The following is a 26,291-nucleotide window of genomic DNA, read 5'->3' as shown; positions in this document are numbered from 1 at the left end:
AGTCCTATATCTATCTCTATGTAAATAACTGCTCAATATTATTTGCAGATCAGTCAGTCAAAATGTACCCATGATACAACACGGTTTTGACGCGCTTGAACACGGCCATTAGGTGGGAAGGCCACTGTTTGCAAATGGGACATATGTTTTATCGATGAATCTATTGTTTAGTCCTGTTATTGATATAGTAATGAAGCTGTCATGTCAATGCAACCTTTAATATTAGAAATTCCTGGACATGCGTTTCGTGTTTTTTAATTTTTATTTTTTTTACAGACGATGGATTATCAGTTTCTAATGTAGTCACTGCTGGGTAGGTAAGGAGCACATCAGGTGCCCAGTAACTATAGCTAGCATAACTTCCGATAACAAGAACAGTATGCTAATATTCCAAATGTTGGTGGTCGTCGTCTAGCTACGTATTTTTGCCCCCCAAAAATGTACGGTAGCCAATGTTTACAATCTCGCTCAAGCATTGTTTTGTGCGTTATTTCGCAACACGAGAAGGTTGCCATTTTCTCGTAGCTATTGCATGGACATCATGATGCGCGCGACTTGCGCACAATGTTTATATTTGTGAATTCTCGTGATATTCCATGATTTGATTAGTTTATTCGCGTTAATACCAACCACCTTCCTCGAATGTCTATGGAGGGGGACGAGGGAAACCGCGACCTATCGTCACGGGAAGAGTGGACACTCCTGTTTTGGACCACTCTTGCTGTCGTAGTGCCCGTGATCATTACTTTGTGGTGCAGTGTCCAACGCTCCAAACGGAAAATACACATGAAAGACTTCTTCCGCAAGAGCAAGCACGGTTGGCACTGCACCGACCTGTTCAACAAGCCCACCTATTGCTGTGTATGCCAACAACACATTCTACAAGGGGCGGTCTGCGACTGCTGCGGAGTGTGCGCCGACGAGACATGCCTGCGTCGCGCCGACCGGAGCCTTGTGTGCAAAGAGATCATGGCTCCGTCCCGAACGGATGGGACACTGGCGCACCGCTGGGTCCGGGGAAACGTCCCTCTATGCAGTGTATGTGCGGTCTGCAAGGAGCAATGTGGGAACCAACCGAAGCTGTGTGACTTTAGGTAATATTACTTTGCTTCTAGGCTGTCATTTGTGTGAGTTTTTGTATGCCACATTAATCAGAGTGAAGTCCAGCGGGATGCAAAGGCGTTAACTTTTATGTCTTATGGTTCTGGCACGAAAGATGGAGAGGGTGCTATATTGTACTTTTTCAATCATGGGGGAAGCTGTCGTTGCTTTATTTGCAAATTGACAGGAATTAATATCATGTCCTTTTCCTTTCATGTGCAATTCTTAACCAGCTCACTGTCCATCTTTTGCCTTGACATTACAGTGAACTCTTAAATTGTGCTTGATGGGTGTGTGTTTGTCCCTTGGCAGGTGTGTGTGGTGTCAGACCACGGTGCACGACGACTGCAAGCTCAGCCTGTCGGACGGGGAGCGCTGTGAGCTGGGCGAGTTCCGCAGCCTCATCATCCCCCCTCACTACCTCCACCACGTCAACAAGCTCCGCCGCAGGCACCCCGATGAGTACAGCAAGGTCATAGGTCACACCCAGGGAGGGGTCAGTGTCTGGGGTTAGGGTGTCCCAAATGGTGGATTGGAACCGACTGTTTGGTTGCATTACTAGCAACTACCAGTCCCTCTTGAGTCAGGTTAGAAGACTGGGTTGTGGCTTGAAACAGGTTTTGTTTACTTTAATTTTAACTGTGTGTGTGTGTGTCTAGCTGGCATCTGCCTGCGGGAGCGGCTGGACTCCCGTGCTGGTCCTGGCCAACACTCGCAGTGGGAACAACATGGGGGAGGCTCTGCTTGGAGAGTTCCGCACCATCCTCAACCCTGTCCAGGTCAGTCAGTCCTCTGTGTAGCATATTATGGAATTGTTAAGATGTCTAGGTCAAATTGAACTGGCGCACAATAAGCACTCTTTCGAGTTAAAGTGATTGTGGAGGTGGCACGGTGATGGTGGGATGCATAAACATCTCCCCTCCTATCCACCGTTTCCCCTTTGTTTCCTCCCATATCATCCCTTTTCTGTCTGCTATCCTCTCCTTATCTCCTTTCCTCTCTCCTTTCCTTTCCTCTCTCCTTCCCTCTTCCACTTTCCTCTTTTCCGCTCTCCTATTCTCTTCTCCTTTCCTCTCTCCTCCCCTCTCAGGTGTTTGACCTGTCAGAGCTGCCTCCCTCTAAGGCCCTGCAGCTGTGCACCCTGCTGCCTCCAGGCAGTGTGAGGGTGCTGGTGTGTGGGGGGGACGGAACCGTGGGCTGGGTGCTGGATGCCATCGACACCATGAAGCTCAAGGTGAAGGACTGTGTTTCTACATGCGTCGCATGACAATGGGCAGGAGCAAATGAGTCGTGCAGCTCTATGCCAAGAGACTGTTGTAACTAACGTTGCTGTAACTACTGTTGTTGGTTATTATTGAATAAGACGTCTTTAGATGGCGTGCATGTTCCATTGGAATCACATTTGCATCTAATCACTATAGATGTTTAGCTCAAACGGTTGGTACATTGTAACGGAGGGCGGTCACGTGTGTTTGAGCCCGGTATAGGGACAGTGGAGGAAGATGTGTTAGCAGCACACTGACGTCTGCTTCACATGCGCGTGTGTGTATTGGTCTCCAGGGCCAAGATCAGTTCATCCCCAGGGTGATGATCCTGCCCCTCGGTACGGGGAACGACCTGTCCAACTCCCTGGGCTGGGGGTCGGGCTACGCCGGGGAGATCCCTGTGGAGCAGGTGCTCCGGAACATCCTCGAAGCAGAGGTGGTCAAGATGGACAGGTCAGTGGAGAGCCAGAGGAAGTTGTGTAGCCTCCTGTGCTAATGCTACGTAACCCAAGTCACGTAGCCTGCTGTGCTAATGCTACGAAGCGCAAGTCATGTAGCCTCCTGTGCTAATGCTATGAAGCTCAAGCAACGGCTTATAATACTACGAAATCCAAGTACTGTAGCCTTCTGTGCTAATGCTACAAAGCTCATGTAACGTAGCCTTCTGTGCTAATGCTGCCACCCTCAATATCCCTAGTTCAATTTGTGTTGTAACATGGTTGTAAATGATCCAGTATGATCTTCATTGTCCTAACAGGTGGAAAGTTCAGGTAGCCTCAAAGGGGCTCTACTTTCGTAAGCCAAAGGTGAGTTGCGTTTCACCCTCTCTCGCTAGCCTCTTTTGATCTTGTCCGTTTGCCCTGCATTCTGATAGAATTCAGCAACACGTACTGTATTCGGTGTGTGGCCCATACAGGAATCACACCTGTAACTGTTGTTTCCACTGACAGAACCATGCTCCAACCAAGCGATCCATTGCAAACATGGGGCTGTATCAATTAGTAAGCCAGCTAACTGTCCAAAATTGCTTGAAATAACTTATTTTTAAGAAAAATTACTTAAAATTGACAAGGTACAATTACCTTGACAAACAACCACCAATATACACGTTTTTAATTCATCAGAAAAACAAGTTAAATGGTTGTTTGTCAACGTCAGCTGGTTAACTTAATAATCCTGCTCACTGGAATAGCCTACGTGATTGATTATTCACTGTTTATAACCTTGATTTGCTCACTGAAGGACCTCTTAACTCGTGTGTCCTATCCTCATCAGGTCCTGTCCATGAATAACTATTTCTCAGTGGGCCCAGATGCTCTGATGGCGCTCAACTTCCACACCCACCGTGAGAAGACCCCCTCCTTCTTCTCCAGCCGCATCATCAACAAGGTCAGTCGGCCCGAAGACGCATCTGAAAATGTTAACAAACATATGCAAATGTCTTGGTTGAATTTACATACAGGATGGTTGCTTGAGTGTAATGGTCGACACCTCAATTTGGAAAAGAAATGCTTGAATGCTACTTTTCTCTCTTAGTCAAATACATTTGGAAATGCTTTTACTTACTGAATATTAATTATGTGGTTGGTTGGTTATGTAAATGGCTGATTCAGAATAGTCTAAGAGTGGTTATTTGGGTGAAAATTTAAAACATATATATTTGAATCCGTTTAAACGTGACCTACTTTTGATAACGCGTGTCCTATTGCTTTCCCCATTTATACTGGTCAAACTGTTGCCTTTCCTTCTAGGCTGTATATTTTATGTATGGCACCAAAGATTGCTTAGTTCAAGAATGCAAAGACCTGGATAAGAGGATTGAGGTAAGGCATGCAAGGAGACAGACGCAGACACAAACACACACGCAGACACACAAAAACAACACACACGCAGGCACACGCATTGTGGCCTCAGGGAACGACTCTCATGTCTGTTGTGCCCTCTTTCACCTCTATGCCCCTGGGAGAATTTAATAGAATGTTCCGTTGCCTTGGTAAATGTCACAAACTTAAAATGAACTCGAGCATTCTTTGTGCGTTGTATAATCCTTGGATGCCTCCTTGAACTAGCTGATACTCATATAATTTAATAGTATTGTGTGTGTGTGCTTGTTTGTGTGTGTGTGCTCCCACAGTTGGAGCTGGATGGAGAGAGGGTGGCCTTGCCCAGTCTGGAGGGCATCATCGTGTGTAACATCGGCTACTGGGGCGGAGGCTGTCGTCTGTGGGAGGGCATGGGGGACGAGCCCTACCCCCCTACGCGGTGAGCACCACTGGCTCACACAGGACTTTAGACACTGCAGAAATGGAAACAATAAAGGCCTCATAAGCCCTACCATCAGACTATGTCCATTGAAAAGTTGCTTGTGTATTATCACTGAAAGGATAACTAAAGATCACATTGTCCTTTTTTTTTGTGACGCATTTACATTTAAGTCATTTAGCAGACGCTCTTATCCAGAGCGACTTACAAATTGGTGCATTCACCTTATGACATCCAGTGGAACAGCCACTTTACAATTGTGCATCTAAATCTTTTAAGGGGGGTGAGAAGGATTACTTTATCCTATCCTAGGTATTCCTTAAAGAGGTGGGGTTTCAGGTGTCTCCGGAAGGTGGTGATTGACTCCGCTGTCCTGGCGTCGTGAGGGAGTGTGTTCCACCATTGAGGAGCCAGAGCAGCGAACAGTTTTCACTGGGCTGAGCGGGAACTGTACTTCCTCAGTGGTAGGGAGGCAAGCAGGCCAGAGGTGGATGAACGCAGTGCCCTTGTTTGGGTGTAGGGCCTGATCAGAGCCTGGAGGTACTGAGGTGCCGTTCCCCTCACAGCTCCGTAGGCAAGCACCATGGTCTTGTAGCGGATGTGAGCTTCAACTGGAAGCCAGTGGAGAGAGCGGAGGAGCGGGGTGACGTGAGAGAACTTGGGAAGGTTGAACACCAGACGGGCTGCGGCGTTCTGGATGAGTTGTAGGGGTTTAATGGCACAGGCAGGGAGCCCAGCCAACAGCGAGTTGCAGTAATCCAGACGGGAGATGACAAGTGCCTGGATTAGGACCTGCGCCGCTTCCTGTGTGAGGCAGGGTCGTACTCTGCGGATGTTGTAGAGCATGAACCTACAGGAACGGGCCACCGCCTTGATGTTAGTTGAGAACGACAGGGTGTTGTCCAGGATCACGCCAAGGTTCTTAGCGCTCTGGGAGGAGGACACAATGGAGTTGTCAACCGTGATGGCGAGATCATGGAACGAACGGGCAGTCCTTCCCCGGGAGGAAGAGCAGCTCCGTCTTGCCGAGGTTCAGCTTGAGGTGGTGATCCGTCATCCACACTGATATGTCTGCCAGACATGCAGAGATGCGATTTGCCACCTGGTCATCAGAAGGGGGAAAGGAGAAGATTAATTGTGTGTCGTCTGCATAGCAATGATAGGAGAGACCATGTGAGGTTATGACAGAGCCAAGTGACTTGGTGTATAGCGAGAATAGGAGAGGGCCTAGAACAGAGCCCTGGGGGACACCAGTGGTGAGAGCGCGTGGTGAGGAGACAGATTCTCGCCACGCCACCTGGTAGGAGCGACCTGTCAGGTAGGACGCAATCCAAGCGTGGGCCGCGCCGGAGATGCCCAACTCGGAGAGGGTGGAGAGGAGGATCTGATGGTTCACAGTATCGAAGGCAGCCGATAGGTCTAGAAGGATGAGAGCAGAGGAGAGAGAGTTAGCTTTAGCAGTGCGGAGCGCCTCCGTGATACAGAGAAGAGCAGTCTCAGTTGAATGACTAGTCTTGAAACCTGACTGATTTGGATCAAGAAGGTCATTCTGAGAGAGATAGCGGGAGAGCTGGCCAAGGATGGCACGTTCAAGAGTTTTGGAGAGAAAAGAAAGAAGGGATACTGGTCTGTAGTTGTTGACATCGGAGGGATCGAGTGTAGGTTTTTTCAGAAGGGGTGCAACTCTCGCTCTCTTGAAGACGGAAGGGACGTAGCCAGCGGTCAGGGATGAGTTGATGAGCGAGGTGAGGTAAGGGAGAAGGTCTCCGGAAATGGTCTGGAGAAGAGAGGAGGGGATAGGGTCGAGCGGGCAGGTTGTTGGGCGGCCGGCCGTCACAAGACGCGAGATTTCATCTGGAGAGAGAGGGGAGAAAGAGGTCAGAGCACAGGGTAGGGCAGTGTGAGCAGAACCAGCGGTGTCGTTTGACTTAGCAAACGAGGATCGGATTTCGTCGACCTTCTTTTCAAAATGGTTGACGAAGTCATCTGCAGAGAGGGAGGAGGAGGGGGAGGAGGAGGAGGAGGATTCAGGAGGGAGGAGAAGGTGGCAAAGAGCTTCCTAGGGTTAGAGGCAGATGCTTGGAATTTAGAGTGGTAGAAAGTGGCTTTAGCAGCAGAGACAGAGGAGGAAAATGTAGAGAGGAGGGAGCGAAAGGATGCCAGGTCCGCAGGGAGGTGAGTTTTCCTCCATTTCCGCTCGGCTGCCCGGAGCCCTGTTCTGTGAGCTCGCAATGAGTCGTCGAGCCACGGAGCGGGAGGGGAGGACCGAGCCGGCCTGGAAGATAGGGGACATAGAGAGTCAAAGGATGCAGAAAGGGAGGAGAGGAGGGTTGAGGAGGCAGAATCAGGAGATAGGTTGGAGAAGGTTTGAGCAGAGGGAAGAGATGATAGGATGGAAGAGGAGAGAGTAGCGGGGGAGAGAGAGGTGAAGGTTGGGACGGCGCGATACCATCCGAGTAGGGGCAGTGTGGGAAGTGTTGGATGAGAGCGAGAGGGAAAAGGATACAAGGTAGTGGTCGGAGACTTGGAGGGGAGTTGCAATGAGGTTAGTGGAAGAACAGCATCTAGTAAAGATGAGGTCGAGCGTATTGCCTGCCTTGTGAGTAGGGGGGGAAGGTGAGAGGGTGAGGTCAAAAGAGGAGAGGAGTGGAAAGAAGGAGGCAGAGAGGAATGAGTCAAAGGTAGACGTGGGGAGGTTAAAGTCGCCCAGAACTGTGAGAGGTGAGCCGTCCTCAGGAAAGGAGCTTATCAAGACATCAAGCTGACGCCTTCATAAACTCTACATTAGGCCTTTTTAGAGATGCTTCGGAAGTCATTGATAAGCTAATGTCATGCGATCTAAAGGGTGATTTGTGAAGCATATATCTAGGGCTTATGAATGCTCTGTAAAGCTTTTCTATGTTGTTTTCTAAGTGTTTTTCTCCTGTCCTCTCTCCCAGGCTGGATGACGGGCTGCTGGAGGTGGTGGGTGTGTTTGGCTCCTTCCACTGTGCTCAGATCCAAGTCAAGATGGCCAACCCGGTGCGGCTGGGTCAGGCCCACACAGTCAGGGTGAGGTTACGGCACCATTCCATCATCATCATCACCACCACTTACTGTTTTATCTCCACAGTGTGAGAGGACAGCAGTGGTGTACTGGACTGGTGTATTCTGTGTTTACTTCCTGGTTCATTTTGAACTGAGCTGAATAGATACGGTACCCGTTTGAATGGCCATCTTCTGTAAGTAACGGAGCAATTTGCAAGTTTTGTCTTTAAATGTGGTTAGTACATGTACAGTGAATGTCAATGTGCTTTTACTCTGCTCATCACTGTTCAGCTCTTTCAAAGTAAAAAGAAAAAGGGAAAAAAAGAACCTTCTCTCACCTCTTTCCCTCTTCCCTTTTCTCCGCCCATCTCTCTTACCACCTCTCCCTTCCTATCTCTCTGTAGCTGGTGCTGAAGACGTCCCGGATGCCCATGCAGGTGGACGGGGAGCCGTGGGCCCAGGGCCCGTGCACCATCACCATCACCCACAAGACCCAGGCCTTCATGCTCTACCACAGCGCCGAGCAGACGGACGACGACGACGACGAATCCAGCACCTCCGAGGCTGAGAGCTCCGCCCCCCATGACTCTCCCAAGCCAGCAGGTCCCGCCTCTGCTCGTGCCTGAGCCCCCAAGTTCCACCTCCTCAATGTTTCATCCATACCCCTCCTCTTGTTTGTTTATAGTAAATGCTGATGACCTAATGCCACGCTTGCACACTCCCCAGATTATATAAGTGAGAGCTCAGGCATATTCCTGTCTGGGTAAAGGAGGCAGATGTTTCAGTGGAGAATGGTGTATTTCCACTGATCCCTTGTTCCATAGTTATAATAGCTCTATAGTTATAACAGTTTGGCAGTGTTTCCCAACATGGACCCCGTGTGTCCCTGACTCAGGAGCAAGCATTGACCTCGACACTCGTACTCCTATGATAGAATATATATTTATATTAGTAAGTCAATCACTGGACGTTTGTTTGGTTAACTCTGTATTTCGTGATGATGCACTGTTACTGCCATGTTGGCCAAATCCCCTATTATATGTCCTGTATTGGGCAGACACTAGTTAGTGGTTACTAAGTCTCGAGAAAATGTTACTTGACTATGCTTCTTATAATGAGTTTATTAGGATTCCTAGTTAACCATTCCTAGTGAAATATCCGTTGCTTATGAAGGATTTAATCACAGTTATTTTTTTCATTTCGACCTTGTAATTTTTGGAAACAAAATGTCTACCACTATAATCTACTGTCAGCGTGCTCCTACTTTTTTTTTTGTTGCAATATTTTTGTCCTTTTCTTAAATTAGACCTCTTTGTGTTGGATACTTCTTGTTGCACTGTAGGAATTACTCCATAGGATATAGTTAGAATTGTACCATCCCTCAAAACTGAGTTACAACTGCTCAAAGTGTTCATAGGTATAGTTGTATTACACTGTCTGTATCTATTTTGTTAATGTTGTCTACGATGGAAAGATTGTTTATTTCAAACACTTTTTAATGTCTTCATGCTGCTTAGCACTAGACAACCGCTAGGTGACACCCTATGTCTGTCACATGGAAATAGGTGAGCATCTAGCCATTCTATTTCTATGGTGTGTCGACTGTCAATGTTTATTACCTCGGAATGTTTTAATGATCTGTGATTGGGGTTTTTCTGAATCTCTGTCACCTTTCAAGAATGTCAGATTGTTTTTGTCATTTTAGTGAGGTCAAGGTTCAAAGTTGAGATGATATCAGGTTTGTTACAGCCATAATAAAGTTATAGGGGGTGTTCCAGGTTGACTCTTATGCAGTCACGCTGCGCACCTGGTTCCTAAGCACTTCTGCAGGTCCCTAAGCCCGTGGAACCAGTCTGATCACTGCGTTTGCCATTCTATTTCAAATCACATGCAGTAGAACAGAACTGTTAACACAGCAATCAGATTGGTTCTACCAGGGACCCCCCCTGTCCATATAAGCTCATTCAGTGTGAGCTATAAGGGAAAACTGATCCTAGATCAGCACTCCTAATCATCTGTGCAGCGTGACTGCAAAAAAAAATATGACCTGGAAGGTCTCCTAAAAGTCTCGGCGCTTAAGAGATTAAGCCAGAGCCAACCAGTGGCATCAACTGTACAATGGGAGGATTGTCAATGTTAACCTAATGCTTCGGAGGTCCATAGTTATCAATATAATGCCTATGCTTGTGATATATAAGTGCTTACATTCCCTTTGTGTGTGTTAAGCCCTTGGGCAATCGTCTCGTTGCTTGAGGACACCCATTTGATGTGTATCTGCGCTTCTACTGTATGTTTACAACAAACCTGAATGTTCTAGAAACAGGTCTGAGCATCTTAACTGTGGACGGAAATGTTATTTCAAACAGTATAGGTCAGGGGTACTCAACTCTTACCCTATGATGTCCGGAGCCTGCTGGTTTTCTGTTCTACCTGATGATTTGCACACACCTGGTGTCCCAGGTCTAAATCAGTCCCTGATTAGAGGGGAACAATGAAAAAAATGCAGTGGAACTGGCTTCAATGTCCAGAGTTGAGTTTAATGGGTATAGAGCCCCACACTGGAGGTGTCATAATACCCATAAAACCTAGCGGTCAAACCGGGAAATGGTTCCAATAGTTTTTCCACCATTCAGCTCTCCTATTTTAAAAACACTTGAGGGCTGTGTTTCGTGTAGGCTAACCCTGGCGTGACGTTTTTATAATCATTGAACTCTCTCGGACAAGGTGACTTATCAATATATTCAGCTCCATGTACTCTTAGATTTGAAAATGCTAATTAGCATCAAAGTGGAAATGCAAAACTACAAATCCCCGCAAGCTCCTGCACGTCATCGCTAGGGGAGTAAATACAGGCAAATATATTTATTAAGGTCACCTTTTACTAGAGAGATTTCCCTGGTTATCGAAACATCACGCCAGGGTAAGCCTACAAGAAACACAGCCCCTTATTTTAAATGTTTCTAAAAAAAATCCTCCATAGGAATGTGACTGCTAGGTTTTATGGGTATTATCACTCATACTGTGGTACTTTATAGGCTGTGAGGTTTTTTAGAAATGTCAATGCATTGCTGGAGAAATAGCCTCATTCCATGTGTTTTGTCGAAGAGCATGTACTGTATGCCACCGAATGTTCTCAATTAGATTGTCTTCAGATATTGAATGGTAATGGATAATCGTAGTCTTGGTCGTTTATGTACATGTCATTATGTCTACACCCAACGATGGAAGGAGACCTGTGATAGTCTATTGCTGATACATTTTCCTGTAAAGATTTGGGTACATTTACAGCGTACCACAAGGTACAGTATATTTGGAGATATATTTAGCTACACATCTAGTTTTTGCAGTCAAACCACTACATAAAATGCACAAGATTGCTGTGGGAAGTGTCAAAGAAATCACTTAGTCATAACAGCACTTTACTGGCATAATAGAATAGAATGCATATGACTCCCATTTTCTCTCCCATCGAATTGGCACGAAATTTGCCACCTGCTTCATGGCCATTTAAAAAGAAAAGATGGATCGAGAGATGGATCAATTACTTTTATTGTAAGCAAACAATGAATCACTTTAAAGCAATTAAAAAAACAGAGGAACATTTAAGAGACATAAAGATGAAAATAAAATCGGCTTTACTGAATTTGCTACTACAGATGTTGAAACGGATCATGTAATAAGCAATGTAAATTAGGATTTGGAAACACCAACAATAAATATTTTCATATATATGATGAATGTCATTGTTTTACATGTATATAATATGAAAAGCAATAGTGGTTTTTCTTCCCATGCACTTGCGGTAAGTCTACTGAGCAGTTTGAAGTAATGTAATCCCCAAATGCAGTATATATGTGTCTAGATATGTGGAACAAATAAGCCACAACCACCACTCATTAGTAACTATATGTATTTGTATGTGATACATTTTTGGAGGAATACATTAGCACAAAATAGCTTATAATAGTAAATCACGAGGGGACATTATCAAGTTGTCTTTAACCAGATTAAACCCCTTATACACAAACAGAATCAATACCTTACCCTTTAAAACACGACCAACCATTTCAAATATACTTTTCAGTGAAACGAGACTCGATCAAACAAAGTCGGTAAACCAAACCAACACGAAGTACACCATCAGCACATTAATTAAGAACCGAGCTTATAAGATGGAAGGAATGGACAGAGAGGATAACGTGCTGACACACAAGGACCATGACAATGGCCCTCAGATTTTTGCTCTATCTGGTGTTGTGTACGCGAGTCGTTCAGACTTTGTCCAAACCTTTGGGGATCTCTTATAAAGCCAGTGGCAATAATGGCTTAAATCCAGCAAATGAATTAATCTTTTCCTTAAATATCAGCTTGCCTTCATTCCACTAACAGTCGAAATCCCTTAAATCAGGAAAACTAGTGTTTCTATAGCGGGAGAAGGTAATGACACCAACTATTCATTTGGCACAGGGCTTTGCAAAGCAAAACTAATCCATCACATGCTATTCTCAACTTGCTCTCCGATCGTAGCAATGGCAGTATGTCCATAAATGGAAAAGTTCCAATCCACAATATCAGAGGCATGAATTATGAAAAGCATGTGCCCACGTTACAGACAATGTGACACCCACAGATGTCCAAACTAACACTAACAGACCATCACTGTGCTACAGATACGTACCCTTCTAGGACATGAGAAGGCCCTAGCTATGGGCTATAGCTAAATTAGCTATAACTTGGGCCCAGAGTTTTTCTTTTGTCTGGTCACATAGACAGGAAAACCCCCAGCCAAAAAATCATCACTATTTACAAAACCCACAGAGTTGGAACAACTCCTGTTCACAGGGTCCAAATGACCTCTGCTTGTTCTTATGGGCCAGGCTGGGTCTATCTAGGCTGGTTGCCAGATCAACCAACTCCTCTGCCCTGTTCACTGTAATTCTAAAACAAATGCAGATCTGGCAACCAGGCTAGGTTCTATCAAGCCTGTAGTAGCAGTGTCAGGAAGCGCTTTCAGCACATCCTCACACTGCACCATGCGGAAACCCCTTCACTTCCAGGCTCTATGTGAAACACCGTAGCGAAATGTATTAGATCAAGAAAAAAAGTGAACGATACCCACTTTTCCTTTGAGGGTATCAAGAATAATGTGGATGCTTTTCTGTTCGATTCATTGATTCTCTATATCCAGTGGTGTTATTGGACATGACATTCCCTAATGCGGGATGCCTGACAACCAGCAAAAGCCATCCACACTCTTGCGTAGGTGTGCCAGTACATGGCCTTCTGAACGTTGTGGTACCGTTCACATATAGCAGATAACATACATGTTTATTCAAGTCGTTTTGTGTATATTACATGTGATTACTGTGTACTGCCAAGACCCACACCAAGAGATCATAAGCTCTGATAAAACAGGCTGTAAACCCACAGACCACTTAAATGTATCTGTAAATAAACTGGATGATCAAGACATTTAGCCAGGACTGCAGAGCCGGAGAAAGAACTCATTCGCCTGGTTCAAATACCACTTAGTAGTTCTGTTTGTAAGTCGTGTTTGCCTATAGCACGTCACGTAACCCCTTGCGAATCAGACATGAATGGTCACAATGTCAGCTGATTCCTTCTATCCAGCCAATGTAACTCGCTATGTCTGATGAACCATTAAGGAATAAATCGGCTTAAATTCCTTTCACGGCATGCTGCTGACATCACAACAGTAGTAAAACAAAAAGGTAGTAAGGATGTCAATCATGCTTTTGACAATACAATAATATTGTATAATAATTTGTAATGTTCCTTTACCCGTAAGCAAGTGCTTAGTTTTCATTAGTTACTGATTAACAAATGCTGCCTGTTTAGAGGTTGCTGCAGTTACAAGAGACCAAAGTCCAAAATGATATGACCTACACTGCATTATGACTATAGTCAGTGACCACAACCAAATAATAACCTTTAAGATACAAGTTCCCAATATCAGTATGATTAAGTCATTTATTGACCCAGATGCTGTATATTCTAATTATTTGCGAGGGAGAAGAATGTGTGTCTGTGTGTTAACTTCTCAAGACTGCAGCTTGCACAGGCTAACAGACGAGCCGCTGGAGAAGAGCCAGAACGCCGGGTACACTGCCTCGGCGAACTGGAACACAAACGTATGGAACGGGTATGCCCGGTCCTGTACGTTATAGAAAGTGGCCGTTCCCTCCTCGCAATCCAGCAGCACGCCGACGCGGGTCGGATTCGGGTTCTGCAGTACAGTCTCACTGCTGGCGTGCCAGGCCGACAGCTTGACGTTGAACCACTCCACGCACCAGGACTGGGCGTTACGCCCCAGCCGGCTAGCCGGACCCTTCCGGTCGATGCTGTTGTAGGCCAGGCCGATGCCGGTGAAGTTGTTGCTGCTCATCTTGACCTCCCAGTAGTGGCGGCCGCGGGAGAAGCCCTTGGAAGTGAGCACCTGGCTGCAGACGGAGAAACGGGCGGGGCCATCGGGGTAAGGGGTGGGCTCGTCTGACACAGAGGCCACGGTCATGTTCTCTGTGAGGCAGATGCGCTTGTGGGCTGTTTTGAGGTCAAAGGTGAGAACCGTGCCATCTGGTGAGGGAGAAACAGGAGGTAAGATTCTCTCTCGCACACAAACACACCCATTGCACACACTTTTCTAAAAGTTCCTTCAGAATGCAGTACTTGTTTTCAAGCTAGTGTTAGGAATACAGGGAGATACGTGGTTAGACCACAGAGTCTATTTCCACTACAGACATCCCTCCACGGCTGGCAGCAGCTGCCAGGCCAGATGTTAGGAGTACCAGCAGGGTTAAGGATTGTGTAATTGCTCACAGGTGCGAGTGATTGACTGGCAATTACTGCAACAATCTTAGAAGCGGATCAAGAGTAGCATCCCAAGCCAATGGGGATCTCCTGCTGAGTGTTTGAGACTTTTTTGTTTGGCATGCCTTTCTGTATATTGTTATACTTGTCATCATATGAGCGACAACAACCACCATGAGCCGTCTCCCCTCGAGACATTCACAACACCCTGTTGACTTATGTTGAACGCACACTCAGAGGTTACAGACTTGCCAGAAGATTCCGATGGAGCAGCGTGGATAAAAGGAGCACAGTGGCATATCCCATCCCTGCATCGAGGTACGTTTTCCTTCCCATATCTCACGCCGGCTCCACGGTGTCTTAATGTAACCATGATTGAGTTCCGGCCCCAGTGCAGCTCAGTGTAAACAAGCGCAACGGTAGGGTCGGTATCTTCTGGCACACGTATAGCCTGTCCTAGCCTCCCTAGACTGAGCCAGAGTCGGTTTGCTACGCGGTTGCGGTAAACCACTTGTGAACTTACATTGCAGAAGGTCATTTCGTTTTGCTGCAGACGTGATACTTGGGAGAACACTTGGTTGTCCTGTAAGAGAAACACCATGACATTAGTTTAGTAGAGTGCATAGGTGACTTTGATCAACCGGAGGGGTGGTCCAGAAAGCCGGATTAGGGAGTTGGCGAGATCTGTCAAACTAACTCCGGATTTCCGGTTCCAGAAAGAGAGCTCGACCTATAGCCTGATCGACCATAGCAACGAATGCTCGGAAGCAAACCTGCTACCTTCAGAGGTTAACTTGATCTTAGCCTGTCCTGGTGAATAAAGACGGGGCTTCTCCGCCAATCAGATTGTTGTCCGTCACTATGGCCTGTCCCTTTGCGGAAAACACAATCGACATCAGAGCCTTTGTAACGCACGGCAAACAACGAAGGGAACAAACTATTGGACCTCGACTAGATCCTTGAAATCATTCAGAGGTTTTTTTTTGTGGAACCTATTCCGCACAATCAATATCTGGCCAATTTACCCAACCCGTACATAGCCAATGCAATCCAACGTAGTTTCGCCTTAACTGACATAGGCCTACAAACTCTGTATTACGTAGCAATCGTTTGGCCTCTGGAAGTTTCCTGTACAACGAGGATGACGCTGAACGATTTGGTAAGGCAACTGTGCGTAGAGCCGTAAGAAGAGCCCGTCTTGCATTAGAGATTTTTTGTTGTTGTTAATGTCTTTGTTACATTCCCTGCCCATCAAGCGGTCCATATAATCAAGGAGGTCTTTAACAGTCTTGCAGGTACAGTAGGCTGCGATGTTTTGCTAATCGCTAAATGAATAAACCTAAGCAACACGATGAAAAGTGATAAATAGCCTAATTCATCCCGCAGATTTTGCAAACGTCACTGGTGTTACAACTTAACATAGAACACATTGTTGCCCATGTTGTCGTGAAACGCACTCCATGAATGATTCATCCTATATAGGCTATGGAATGGGCCCACCATTGCAATTGTGACATGGGCTACTACAATTGACTTATTAGGCCATAGCCGTGACACGAATATCACCAGAGTTGCAATGACAGTGCTCATAAAGTGAAAGCGTTATCACTAGTCACCCATGTGTGTAAGCTAGGCCTATTAGATATTGGAATTGGGCCGCTTCACTTAAGCATTTACTCGGTCTGCAATTTTCTGCCAGGCTGTTGCAGCGGTAGCTGTATTACATTTTTGGTAAATATGTGAACATGTTCGTTGTATGTTTACAATAGTTTCTTGTTCTAAACTTGTGAAATGTTGGGCTCTGTCTTTTTGAATCCATAGCTGTCGTTTATTTCTGTCATCGACACGAGGCCAATTTTTGAATGTTTGCGTGCCAGTTGTCGGATCAACCAATCTGCAAATCACTTAGCATAATTACTTAAACGAGAAGCAGACGTTCTGGAACCAAGAAATCACGTACTCCCTCATATGGTTAAGAGAAGCGGGATATTTTTAGGGAATCCTAAATATGTAAAACCATCTCTCTGGAATACCCCCCACAAAGTTGCGACAAGTATCCAGAATTGCATTCAAATTTGTCATTGGAGGCTCACTTATGGAATTCAGCTGCTCGAGCAGAGGATATCGTTTTAAGCAACATTTCCCCAGTGTATAGATGTTTGTTTTGCATGAACAACAGTTCTACCTGGGTCCTCCCTGTTCCTGGGTCTGGGTTCTGCCGATTGTCCTCTGGGGTGGTCCCTTGGTGTGTGTGGAACAGGAGTGGCGAACTCTCTGGGAGCATTAGGTGGCTTTTGGGGATTTTCTGAGGGAAGACAAACAACTCATTTAGAATATATTTTCATATCCAATGATTGCAGGCAGTACTTTTACACAATATTGTATGAGTCAGCTGCTGCCTACAGCGTGTAGGTTAAAGGGATAGTTGGACTTTTTGGCAATTAAGCCCCCTTTTATTTATTTTTTACTTACCCAGAGTCCGATGAACTCATTGATACCATATTAGTGTCTGCATGCAGTTTGAAGGAAGTTGAAGGTAGTTTCTAACGCGATTGCTAACTAATAGTAGCACAATGTCTGGAAGTCTATGGGAGCATCTAGCCAACATTTGCTTATTTGACAAAATATCCCTTTAAGCGCTCTCTCCAACTAAGGTTTGCAAAACAGACTGAACAGCCTGTTAAACCGGATCATAAACAAAAAAACATGTCGTGCACAGCACACCTGTTATCTGGAGCTTGGCAGTATTTGAAGTAAACACACAGAAAAACACTGAAAAATCTGTTCTCACTGTCAGCCTTATGTTCTTTCCCTTCCTTGTGATCTCGTTTCTTGTCTGACTCTGAAAGGGAGAAATGGTTGAGAGACTAGGATCAAAAAAGTAACTCTGGGTCATAGTTGACCCTTCAGAGGTGTAAATAGAGTGGTATAATTGTCAGTAAGTCGGCAGGGTAGCCTAGTGGTTAGAGTGTTGGACTAGTAACCGCAAGGTTGCAAGTTCAAACCCCCGAGCTGACAAGGTACAAATCTGCCCCTGAACAGGCAGTTAACCCACTGTTCCTAGGCCGTCATTGAAAATAAGAATTTGTTCTTAACTGACTTGCCTAGTTAAATAAAGGTAAAATAAATTGACAGTATAACAATGATCTGCCACTCGGTTTTTGAACCCTTCATGTCACAGATGTTTCTGACTGAATAGAACGAGCTGTTTTTGTCCTGTTTTTGTCTGGTCTGATAAGGAAATGGAGAGACCGAGTCGGTGCATCGTATTCTATGTTTGTTGAATGGTTCAATGTAGTGTCTTGGTAGAATGTACCTAGACACTAAAAAAAGGCCATCTTTATCAGGCTACAAGGCCACAACAACCCATCATGTAATAGCCTACTTCTCTCTCGGTTTGAATCTTGTGGAGGCTTCTTCCTCTGGTTTGCCCTGAGGGGAGCTCCTGGGCTGTGGGATCGAGGCATTCTCGGGTGACCTTGTGGTGGCATGCCTCCTGAAACAAAGACCAGATGAAACTTTAGATAGTGTCACACTGTACCCAAATAAATACAGTGCCCAAGGTCGTGATTAGGCTATGAGTCTATTACTTATTTCACAAACTATTGTGGCTGTACCATTTAGCCGGACAAAAGCCATACCTTTCTGGGAGGTTACAACCGCTACTGTATGCAGGAGTTATGTAGTTATTATAAAGACGAGGGCGTATCGGCACTCACCCATTTCATAGAAGTTTGGCAGCAGAGGAGGAGCAAACCTCTCAGCTGTTGGGAAGAAATCACATTTTATTGGTAATGTACACATATTTAGCAGGTGTTATTGCGGGTGTAGCGAAAGGCTTATGTTCCTAGCTCCAGCAGTGCAGTAATAACAATACACCCAAATCTCTCTCCCAAAAACAAAATGAATTAAGAAATTTTAGAACAAGCAATGTCAAAGTGCGGAAAATAAATGTATACACTGAGTGTATAAAACATTAAGAACACCTTCCTAATATTGAGTGGCACCCACCCTTTGCCCTCAGAACAGCCTCAATTCGTCGGGGCATGGACTCTACAATAGGGATGGGCGTGTGACATTTTACTGTTCTAGTACTCGCAATAATTTGAGTGCTCTAATGAAAAAATTTTAATAAATGGAACACACTGGAAAATGTGTGCATTTGTCTATGCCAACAGCACGCAACCATGCATAACTTATCATAACCATTACAGATAAGTTCTAATTGCTCGATTGCCATTCATTGAAACCATAATGAGCTATGTTAAGGCGTCAGTTAGTTAGGCTTGCGCCTAGCCAACCTTGGCTAGCCTAAACGAACGAGTGTGCTTGAAAAATGAGAGGGAAAAAAAGCGGCAATAGTACTGTTTGTCCATTTTGAGACGCTGTAGCCAGTATACACTTCCTCAAAATAGTCCGAATTCATCTAAAATACCGTCAAAATTAATGACATGAGTTTTTGCCGACAATCTTAGTCAAGCAGTTTTACATCTAACTAAGATGTTCTGTGCAGTTCTTTTTACAACGAAAAAATGTGCATGAAAGAGTCGTGTCTCCTTGAATGACAGACTTTATTGAAGAATCCCTACTGTTGACCAATCACTGAAGGGGCGTGACTTCAGCTCCGAACTTCAGCTTGCCTCCAGAACATTTTTTGTGTACCCGAACAGCCGGAAAAAAATCTCAACAAAGTCCAAAACTAACAAAAACGTCACAATAATATGCACAAACTCAATAATATGCACCGTACTGTTTCGCCTGGGAAGCAAGCAGACGCTTTTACATGCTCGGCTCTGGTGGCGTCACAGCTGTGCTTTGCAGTGGCAAAAGACAAAATGCGAGATGTCTGCTGATGCTTGTCCAGCGCCCGAGAACATTTCTTTGTGCTTGATAAGCATGTGATTTGTCATGATCTAGTTGTAACAAACTCGTACGCCGCCTTGGTCCGTACAATTGGCCTTATTTTAGCACCCTAAAAACGTAATACTTCCAGATCAACTGTAATGTCAATACCATTGTAAAGCACAATTTCTCCACTTTCCAACAGAATCAATTACATGACCTCCACGCTGCCCGTTTCTGCATGATTCAAGAAGGTAATGAGCCCCGTCGGGTCTTTTTAAAAATGGCGGGTGGGGAAGTGAAACTAATGCGTGATAGTGAGAAGGAGAGATGTCGTGTGGGAAAATTGCTTTTTTCCCACTCGATCTGTCCAACTTATCACCTTATCGCCTCTAAAATGTAAATAAAACACTATAAAGAGTTTATATAATGTGTCATTACATACCTATTTGAACGTTTGTGTCGAATTTGAATCGGGTTTTTAGGGCGGTGATAAAGTGATCTTAGAAGTCAACAGCGGCTTTGAGAATGATGATCACATGCAATGATGACGCAAAAAAAATACTAGGTATCCCCCCCTTACCCCTGTCACTGTCCATTTCTTGTTTTTAAAGGATGAGAGAAGTGCTACACCTGGTGTAGAGAGATTGTAAGACAGAAATAGTTGCTTTATGCGTGCTGTACGTTACGATATGACACGTCACGATGTAACGGAGGGTCAGTTTTCTCAACTTTTCTCCAACACTATAGAGCCATTACCATGTCGATCACCGCTTGAATAGAAATCTAGTTCACACCCCCGATTTAGAAGTCAACACAGTCGCTACAGTCCCATTCGTTTTCTTTGTAGCCTCGTTTAAATGTTGCGGTTAGTTTTTGCTTCAGTTGCACTTCTCCACTCGGATGAGAATTCACAAACTGGCTTTCTATCAACAGACAGCGCTCTGATGTGTAGCCTCTTTTCTCTCTGGTAAAATGCTAGATTAACTATAAGCAAAACATTAGATTAGGAAATATAGATGGTTACATTCTTTCTATGATAAATATTAGACAGTTTGAGCTCTCCAAACAACCTGTACACTACGAGAATGAGAACGCTATGCCATATTAATACATTGAATAAATGGAAATTACCATAACCAAAGATTATAGATTAATGGGGAAATGGCAATGATTAACGGTAGCCTACATCTACTACTGTTGATACTTTTGATAATAGCAAGATTTCATAATCATTGAATCTTTGGGTGGGGGACCATTCTTGATACACATGGGAAACTGCTGCGTGTGAAAAACCCAGCAGCGTTGCAGTTCTTGACACTAAAATCTGTGCGCCTGGAACCTACTACCAAAGGCACATAAATATTTTCTCTTGCCCAATCACCCTCTGAATGGCACACATACACAATCCACGCCTCAATTGTCTCAAGGCTTCAAAATCCCAGTGTACCCCCCCATCTACACTGATTTGAAGTGGATTTAACAAGTGGCATCAATAAGGGATCATAGTTTTAATCTGGATTTACCTGGTCAGTCTCATGGAAAAAACAGGTGTTCTTAATGGTTTGTACACTATGTATATGATGGTGTGTATACACATTATGAATAGAAATTGGATTTAAAGCCGTAGTTAAATACGACAGGCCTTGACTACAGTATATACATATGAAGTGGGTAAAACAGTAAGTAAACATTATTAAAGTGACCAGTATTCAATGACTATGTAAATAGGGCAGCAGGGTTGAGTACTGGGTGGTAGCCGTCTAGTAACAATGACTAAAGTTCAGGGCAGGGTACTGGGCGGAGGCCGGCTAGTGGTGACTATTTCACTTAGGTATTCTAAGTATAATGCTTGGAATCTGGAAAGCAAACGCCTCACAACACCAGATTGGTAACCAATTTGAGGGATGAGATGTTGGATTGTGAATTATTGTTTGATTGGACTCATGTTTGATCCCTTATTGCTCTCCAATGTAAAAAAATCACCATTGTCGAACATGTCCATGCAAAGTTCTGGAATTAAATTCAATATCACAAGGCATCATACAAATGGCGCCCATAAGCATGTTTCATACACTTGTATACACACACACACCTGGTTTGAGTATCTGCAGTCTGGCCTCTACAGGCTGTTTCAGTACATGTGTGAGATGCTCCCTCAGGACTGCAGAGTAGGCAAGCCAGGCTGCCACGGCCCTAGAGTCCAGGTTGACCTTCGGGGTATGGGGGTCAAAGGCCACCGCTGCCGGCATGTCAACTGAGGCCTGTCCCAAAGGAAAAGGTAAAAACCAACCAGATATATTATAGTCAATATTATAATTTCAAGACTATTAGCCCACTGAGCTAAGGCCGGGAGCTGACGCAAGTCTTCTGCTTTCAGGCAAGGTTTCTCATCACCTGAGTGCGAGCAGTTCACCAAAGCCACCCGGACTCACCTGTAGGAAAGCCACAGTCTGAGTCTGACTGAGCAGGCTGTCGACGCCATCTTTTGCCGCACTAAGCTTCGCAATGTTCTGGTTGAACTTCTTTATGAGGTTCTGGAGTTTGGTCTGAGCGCTCTCCTGCTCGCGGTCCACGGTGTTCAGAGCCTCACGCTCGTCACGGTCCAGCAGCTCCCGGATTTGGCGGTACTCGTCCTCCAGAGCTCTCTTCCTGCTGGCTGCAGAGTCCTGGAGGAAACGGACACACGGTATACGTGGAGTTCTCAAATTGATCTCTCGCACAGCATATCACACAGCTCTTACTGTGTGGGTGTTCGATATTTAGTCTTTCCACGTGCTCAAAGCTTTCAAACTGCTTTGTATATTGATTACTTGCTAGTGAATACAGTAGTTAAAGATATTTTCTTGAGTCCTTTGTTTAAAAAAAAATGGTAGCTCACCTTCAACTTGCTCTGCTGGTCATTCATCTGAGAGATGACAGTCTGGTTCTTGTCAATCTTTCCATCCAGCAGACTCAACTTGCCCCTCAAATCAGACTGAATGAGACATGAATGAATATCATCTTCAACCAAATAAAACATTTCTAACTCTTAAGATGGGTTAACTTTTGTTTTCTTTTAGGATTAGTGATTTGATCAATGACATCACTTCTGTAGCTAAATAGGGTAAACAGTCAGTACTGAGGCTTGAACCAGTGACCTTACGCCTGTAGCCTAGCGGTTAAGAGCTTTGGTCCAGTAACCAAAAGGTGGTTTGAATCCCCGTGCCGGAAAGGTGGAAAAATCTGCCGTTCTGCCCTTGAGCAAGGCAGTTAACCCCTAACAACTGCTCCCCGGGTGCTGATGGCATGAACATGGATTAAGGCAGCCCCTTGCACCTCTCTGATTCAGAGGGGTTGGGATAAATGCGGAAGACACATTTCGGTTGAACGCATTGTTGCGCAACTGACTAGGTATCCCAACAGAACAGTATGCTAGGTATTTCACCAGATGTATAAATGTGAAACATCTGGTTAGTTTCCACTCACTACCAAATATTGTGATGAGAGGAAGCCCAGGGGCCGGCAGTGGTTGAAGGATTTTGGCCAACATTCAGTTATCCGTTTCCAAAACTAGAATCTGTAACAGTGAACTGGGTTTTGTAGACTAACCTTTGCCAAAGTTTCTTAAAACGACATTGTTTAGGAGTGCAAGGGCGAATTGAGTTCTTGTACATACACTTCAGAGTAGGCGTTCCATAACGGAAATATGCAAATAAATGCCAGAATAAGCCAATAGGATCTCACTAGCTCGTGCTTGGCTCTGCCCACTATGATTCATTTGCTCCCATTAAAACGACAGGCTCTGGTCTATCCCCTTTCCCGTTATAAAAAAGTCCAGTCATCTAGACAGTTGTAATGCACTACATGGGGGCAATGGGCTGGCACAACACTACTGTATGCCTGACTGTGGATGGGGTTTATTAACATCTATTGTGAACTTACCTCTTGCAGTGCCCGTTGTTCATCAGGGCTGGAGAAGGTACAGCCTTTATGCACCTGCTGCAGACAGACACCACAGATACAGCGGCCATGTTGGACACAGTAGAACTCCATCAGCTTGTGGTGGTCGGTGCAGATACGGTCGCGCAGGTCGCCCAGAGGCTCGTTCAGCTGATGCGCGCCAAACACTGGGTTCTCATGATGAGGCCTCACGTGCTCAAGGCAGAACGACGCCATACAGGTGAGGCAGGTCTTGAATGCTTTGGCTTCCATACAGGTGTCGCACAAGATAGCCACCTCTTTGGACACCATCTTGACTGCATCCCACATGATTAAGTCGCCCACCTCACTGGGGAGGTCGCTTTTTTTCGACTTCATTTTGAACGTTTCCACAACAGTGCTGAGAACTGTGTTCTTCTTCAGCTCTGGTTTGGTGGTGAAGTGGGTCCGGCATTGTGGACAGCTGTAGTTGTCTTTCCATGTTTCTAGGAGACACTCTTGGCAAAAGTTGTGTCCACATGGAATTGTCACCGGACAGTCGAAAGCACAGAGGCAGATGCTACAGCTCAGTTCGTCTTCGAGACTCATGAGGGAAAACATATCCTCCGCCATGATGGAACTACAACTGTCTGCTGCTGTGTTGTCTGTGAGTGTTCTGTTTAAACTACTATTCTGCCAACAGCAGAAATGATGACGTCACCTTTGTATGGAAACCTTCAAAATAAAAGCTCACATTTCAAAACATTGCAATGTTGATAACTCATTCTAAAGATATTACATTGTAATCAATTGCCATTTACATGGTGCTTATATGCAAAGTATTTTTTTTAAGTGTAAAAAAAAATGAAGACCACTTGGTATAGCTATTGGTATGTTCACAATATTGGGGTAGCTCCACCAATTAGGTGCCTTTGGAATAGTGCAACTTTTTGGGAAAAAAGTTTATTTAGCTGAATGTCAAAACGCACATGTTAAACTTAATAAAACATTTCAAAATCCCAATCCCTTAAATATTTTTGGGGGGTGACAAATAAAGTAGCATGGTTGACCATAAATAAAGTAGCAGGGTTGACCATAAATAAAGTAGCAGGGTTGACCATAAATAAAGTAGCAGGGTTGACCATAAATAAAGTAGCAGGGCTGACAATAAATAAAGTAACAGGGTTGACCATAAATAAAGTAACAGGGTTGACCATAAATAAAGTAGCAGGGTTGACCATAAATAAAGTAGCAGGGTTGACCATAAATAAAGTAACAGGGTTGACCATAAATAAAGTAGCAGGGTTGACCATAAATAAAGTAGCATGGTTGACCATAAATAAAGTAGCAGGGTTGACCATAAACAAAGTAGCAGGGATGACCATAAATAAAGTAGCAGGGTTGAACGTTGACCATAAATAAACAGGGTTGACCAGAAATAAAGTAGCAGGATTGATGTTATTCTCAATCCGCTCAGTTTTCCAACACAGAACACCAGAAAATGGGCAAAAAGAGTAGAACCAGCTCACCTGCTTTTACACTGATTTGACTATTAGATGTTTTACAGAAATAGCTTCACAATATTAAAATGCGAGTTCAGTTAACGTAACAGGGTTGACCTTAAAATCTTGGACAGATTTGTTTAATTCGTTAAATTAATCACAAATCACATTAAATAAATAATCTTCAGAAATTACTGTCAGTGTATTGCTTCGGCCCCTTTCCAATCGCTCCAGAAAAGCTGTGGCCCTTGCGGAGCAAGGGAAATAACTACTTCCAAGGGAAATAACTACTTCCAAGGGAAATAACTACTTCCAAGGGAAATGACTACTTCCAAGGGAAATGACTACTTCCAAGGGAAATGACTACTTCCACGGGAAATGACTACTTCCAAGGGAAATGACTACTTCCAAGGAAATAACTACTTCCAAGGGAAATGACTACTTCCAAGGGAAATAACTACTTCCAAGGGAAATGACTACTTCCAAGGGAAATGACTACTTCCAAGGGAAATAACTACTTCCAAGGGAAATAACTACTTCCAAGGGAAATGACTACTTCCAAGGGAAATAACTACTTCCAAGGGAAATAACTACTTCAAGGTCTGAGGGCACGACGTCACTGATTGAAACGCCACAAGCAAGCACGACTAACTACCTAGCCATTTCACACAGGTTGCAAAAACATAACTATGGCTTTACAATGATTGTGAAAACTTGGGGAACACCGGCACAAATAATAGTTGTTTTTTCTCTATAAACCAGTATGTAATTCAGTGTATATAGGGTAGGCGGTCGTTGTAAATGACTTGCCTAGTTAAATAACGGTTAAATAAAAATTACAAATATTTAAAATGTTTTTGTTGCATTGTGGCCAATGTGGAGTAAAAGGCCAGCAACACTTTGTATTAACATTAACAATTTGTAAACTTTCAAATTAAATGCTGGTATAAATAATGAATGATTTAAAAAAAATAGGTGATTTTTCCAAGGTGGTTGCAATGCTTTGAGAAACAGTTGTACGTAACTAGTGTGAAACAAAAGGATAGTCACAAAGCATTCCTTATCCTTGCAGGGAGACTCTTATTTTGAAAGAAAATCCTGTCGCTATTAGAATGGTATTCTAGTTTCAGTGCGTCACTCTGGCGAAACGAAACTTATTTACAGTCTTTGCTTCCGTGGTGCATATATATTAAATATTTAGGTTTTGAAGATACTATCGTTGCGCGAAGTCATTATCTACTTTATTTTGATTCTAACCTTACCGTTTCCCTCTTTTGGATAGAGAAATTAGATGTTGTGTTATTACATTATTTTCTTGAGTGAAGTGGCCAGCTGTATGTCTATTAGGCCTTCATGATTTTTTAAATTTTTTTATGTTCATGAACATGTAAAATATTTTAAGTAAAGTAGCCAACGTAATCAAACTTACCAGGCTGTAAAGTGCACTGACAGCTGACAAACGTATTCTACGTACGTCCCCTGACTTGTCCAAGATCTGAGAAGCTGTCTGTGGATTCTTCTTCGGTGGAGTTTATCCGCAGTTGGCATCCAACGTTATGGTGCA

At 44.4% G+C, this 26,291-nt stretch overlaps 2 protein-coding genes across 4 annotated transcripts; one reads left to right on the top strand and one right to left on the bottom strand.

Moving 5' to 3' along the window:
• Nucleotides 1-38: 38 nt before the first annotated feature.
• On the top strand, nt 39-11,384 carry LOC118364971 (diacylglycerol kinase epsilon). Of its 2 annotated transcripts, none has more exons than XM_035746817.2 (11): nt 39-1,094; nt 1,414-1,597; nt 1,761-1,880; nt 2,192-2,335; nt 2,662-2,819; nt 3,124-3,172; nt 3,642-3,755; nt 4,118-4,189; nt 4,501-4,628; nt 7,568-7,679; nt 8,060-11,384. In XM_035746817.2, the coding sequence occupies exons 1-11, from the start codon at nt 643-645 to the stop codon at nt 8,279-8,281; spliced, it is 1,755 nt and encodes a 584-aa protein (XP_035602710.1). In that variant the 5' UTR covers nt 39-642; the 3' UTR covers nt 8,282-11,384. The 2 variants fall into 2 exon arrangements, with proteins under 2 accessions (XP_035602710.1, XP_035602711.1); XM_035746818.2 differs by having other exon boundaries at nt 40-1,094; nt 1,414-1,573.
• Nucleotides 11,187-26,291, bottom strand: LOC118364970 (E3 ubiquitin/ISG15 ligase TRIM25). 2 transcript variants are annotated; one of them, XM_052490617.1, is made up of 11 exons: nt 26,157-26,291; nt 23,250-23,960; nt 22,207-22,302; nt 21,761-21,994; nt 21,421-21,589; nt 18,203-18,247; nt 17,869-17,979; nt 17,275-17,325; nt 16,669-16,788; nt 15,007-15,066; nt 11,187-14,249 (listed from the first exon to the last, which is right to left on the bottom strand). In XM_052490617.1, exons 2-11 carry the CDS (start codon nt 23,856-23,858, stop codon nt 13,717-13,719), a joined length of 2,028 nt encoding a protein of 675 aa, XP_052346577.1. In that variant the 5' UTR covers nt 23,859-23,960; nt 26,157-26,291; the 3' UTR covers nt 11,187-13,716. The 2 variants fall into 2 exon arrangements, with proteins under 2 accessions (XP_052346577.1, XP_035602709.1); XM_035746816.2 differs by lacking the exon at nt 17,275-17,325.

Source organism: Oncorhynchus keta, chromosome 32, assembly GCF_023373465.1.
Source record: "Oncorhynchus keta strain PuntledgeMale-10-30-2019 chromosome 32, Oket_V2, whole genome shotgun sequence".
NCBI classification, from domain to species: Eukaryota; Metazoa; Chordata; class Actinopteri; order Salmoniformes; family Salmonidae; genus Oncorhynchus; species Oncorhynchus keta.
This window is presented reverse-complemented; position numbering and strand designations above follow the sequence as displayed.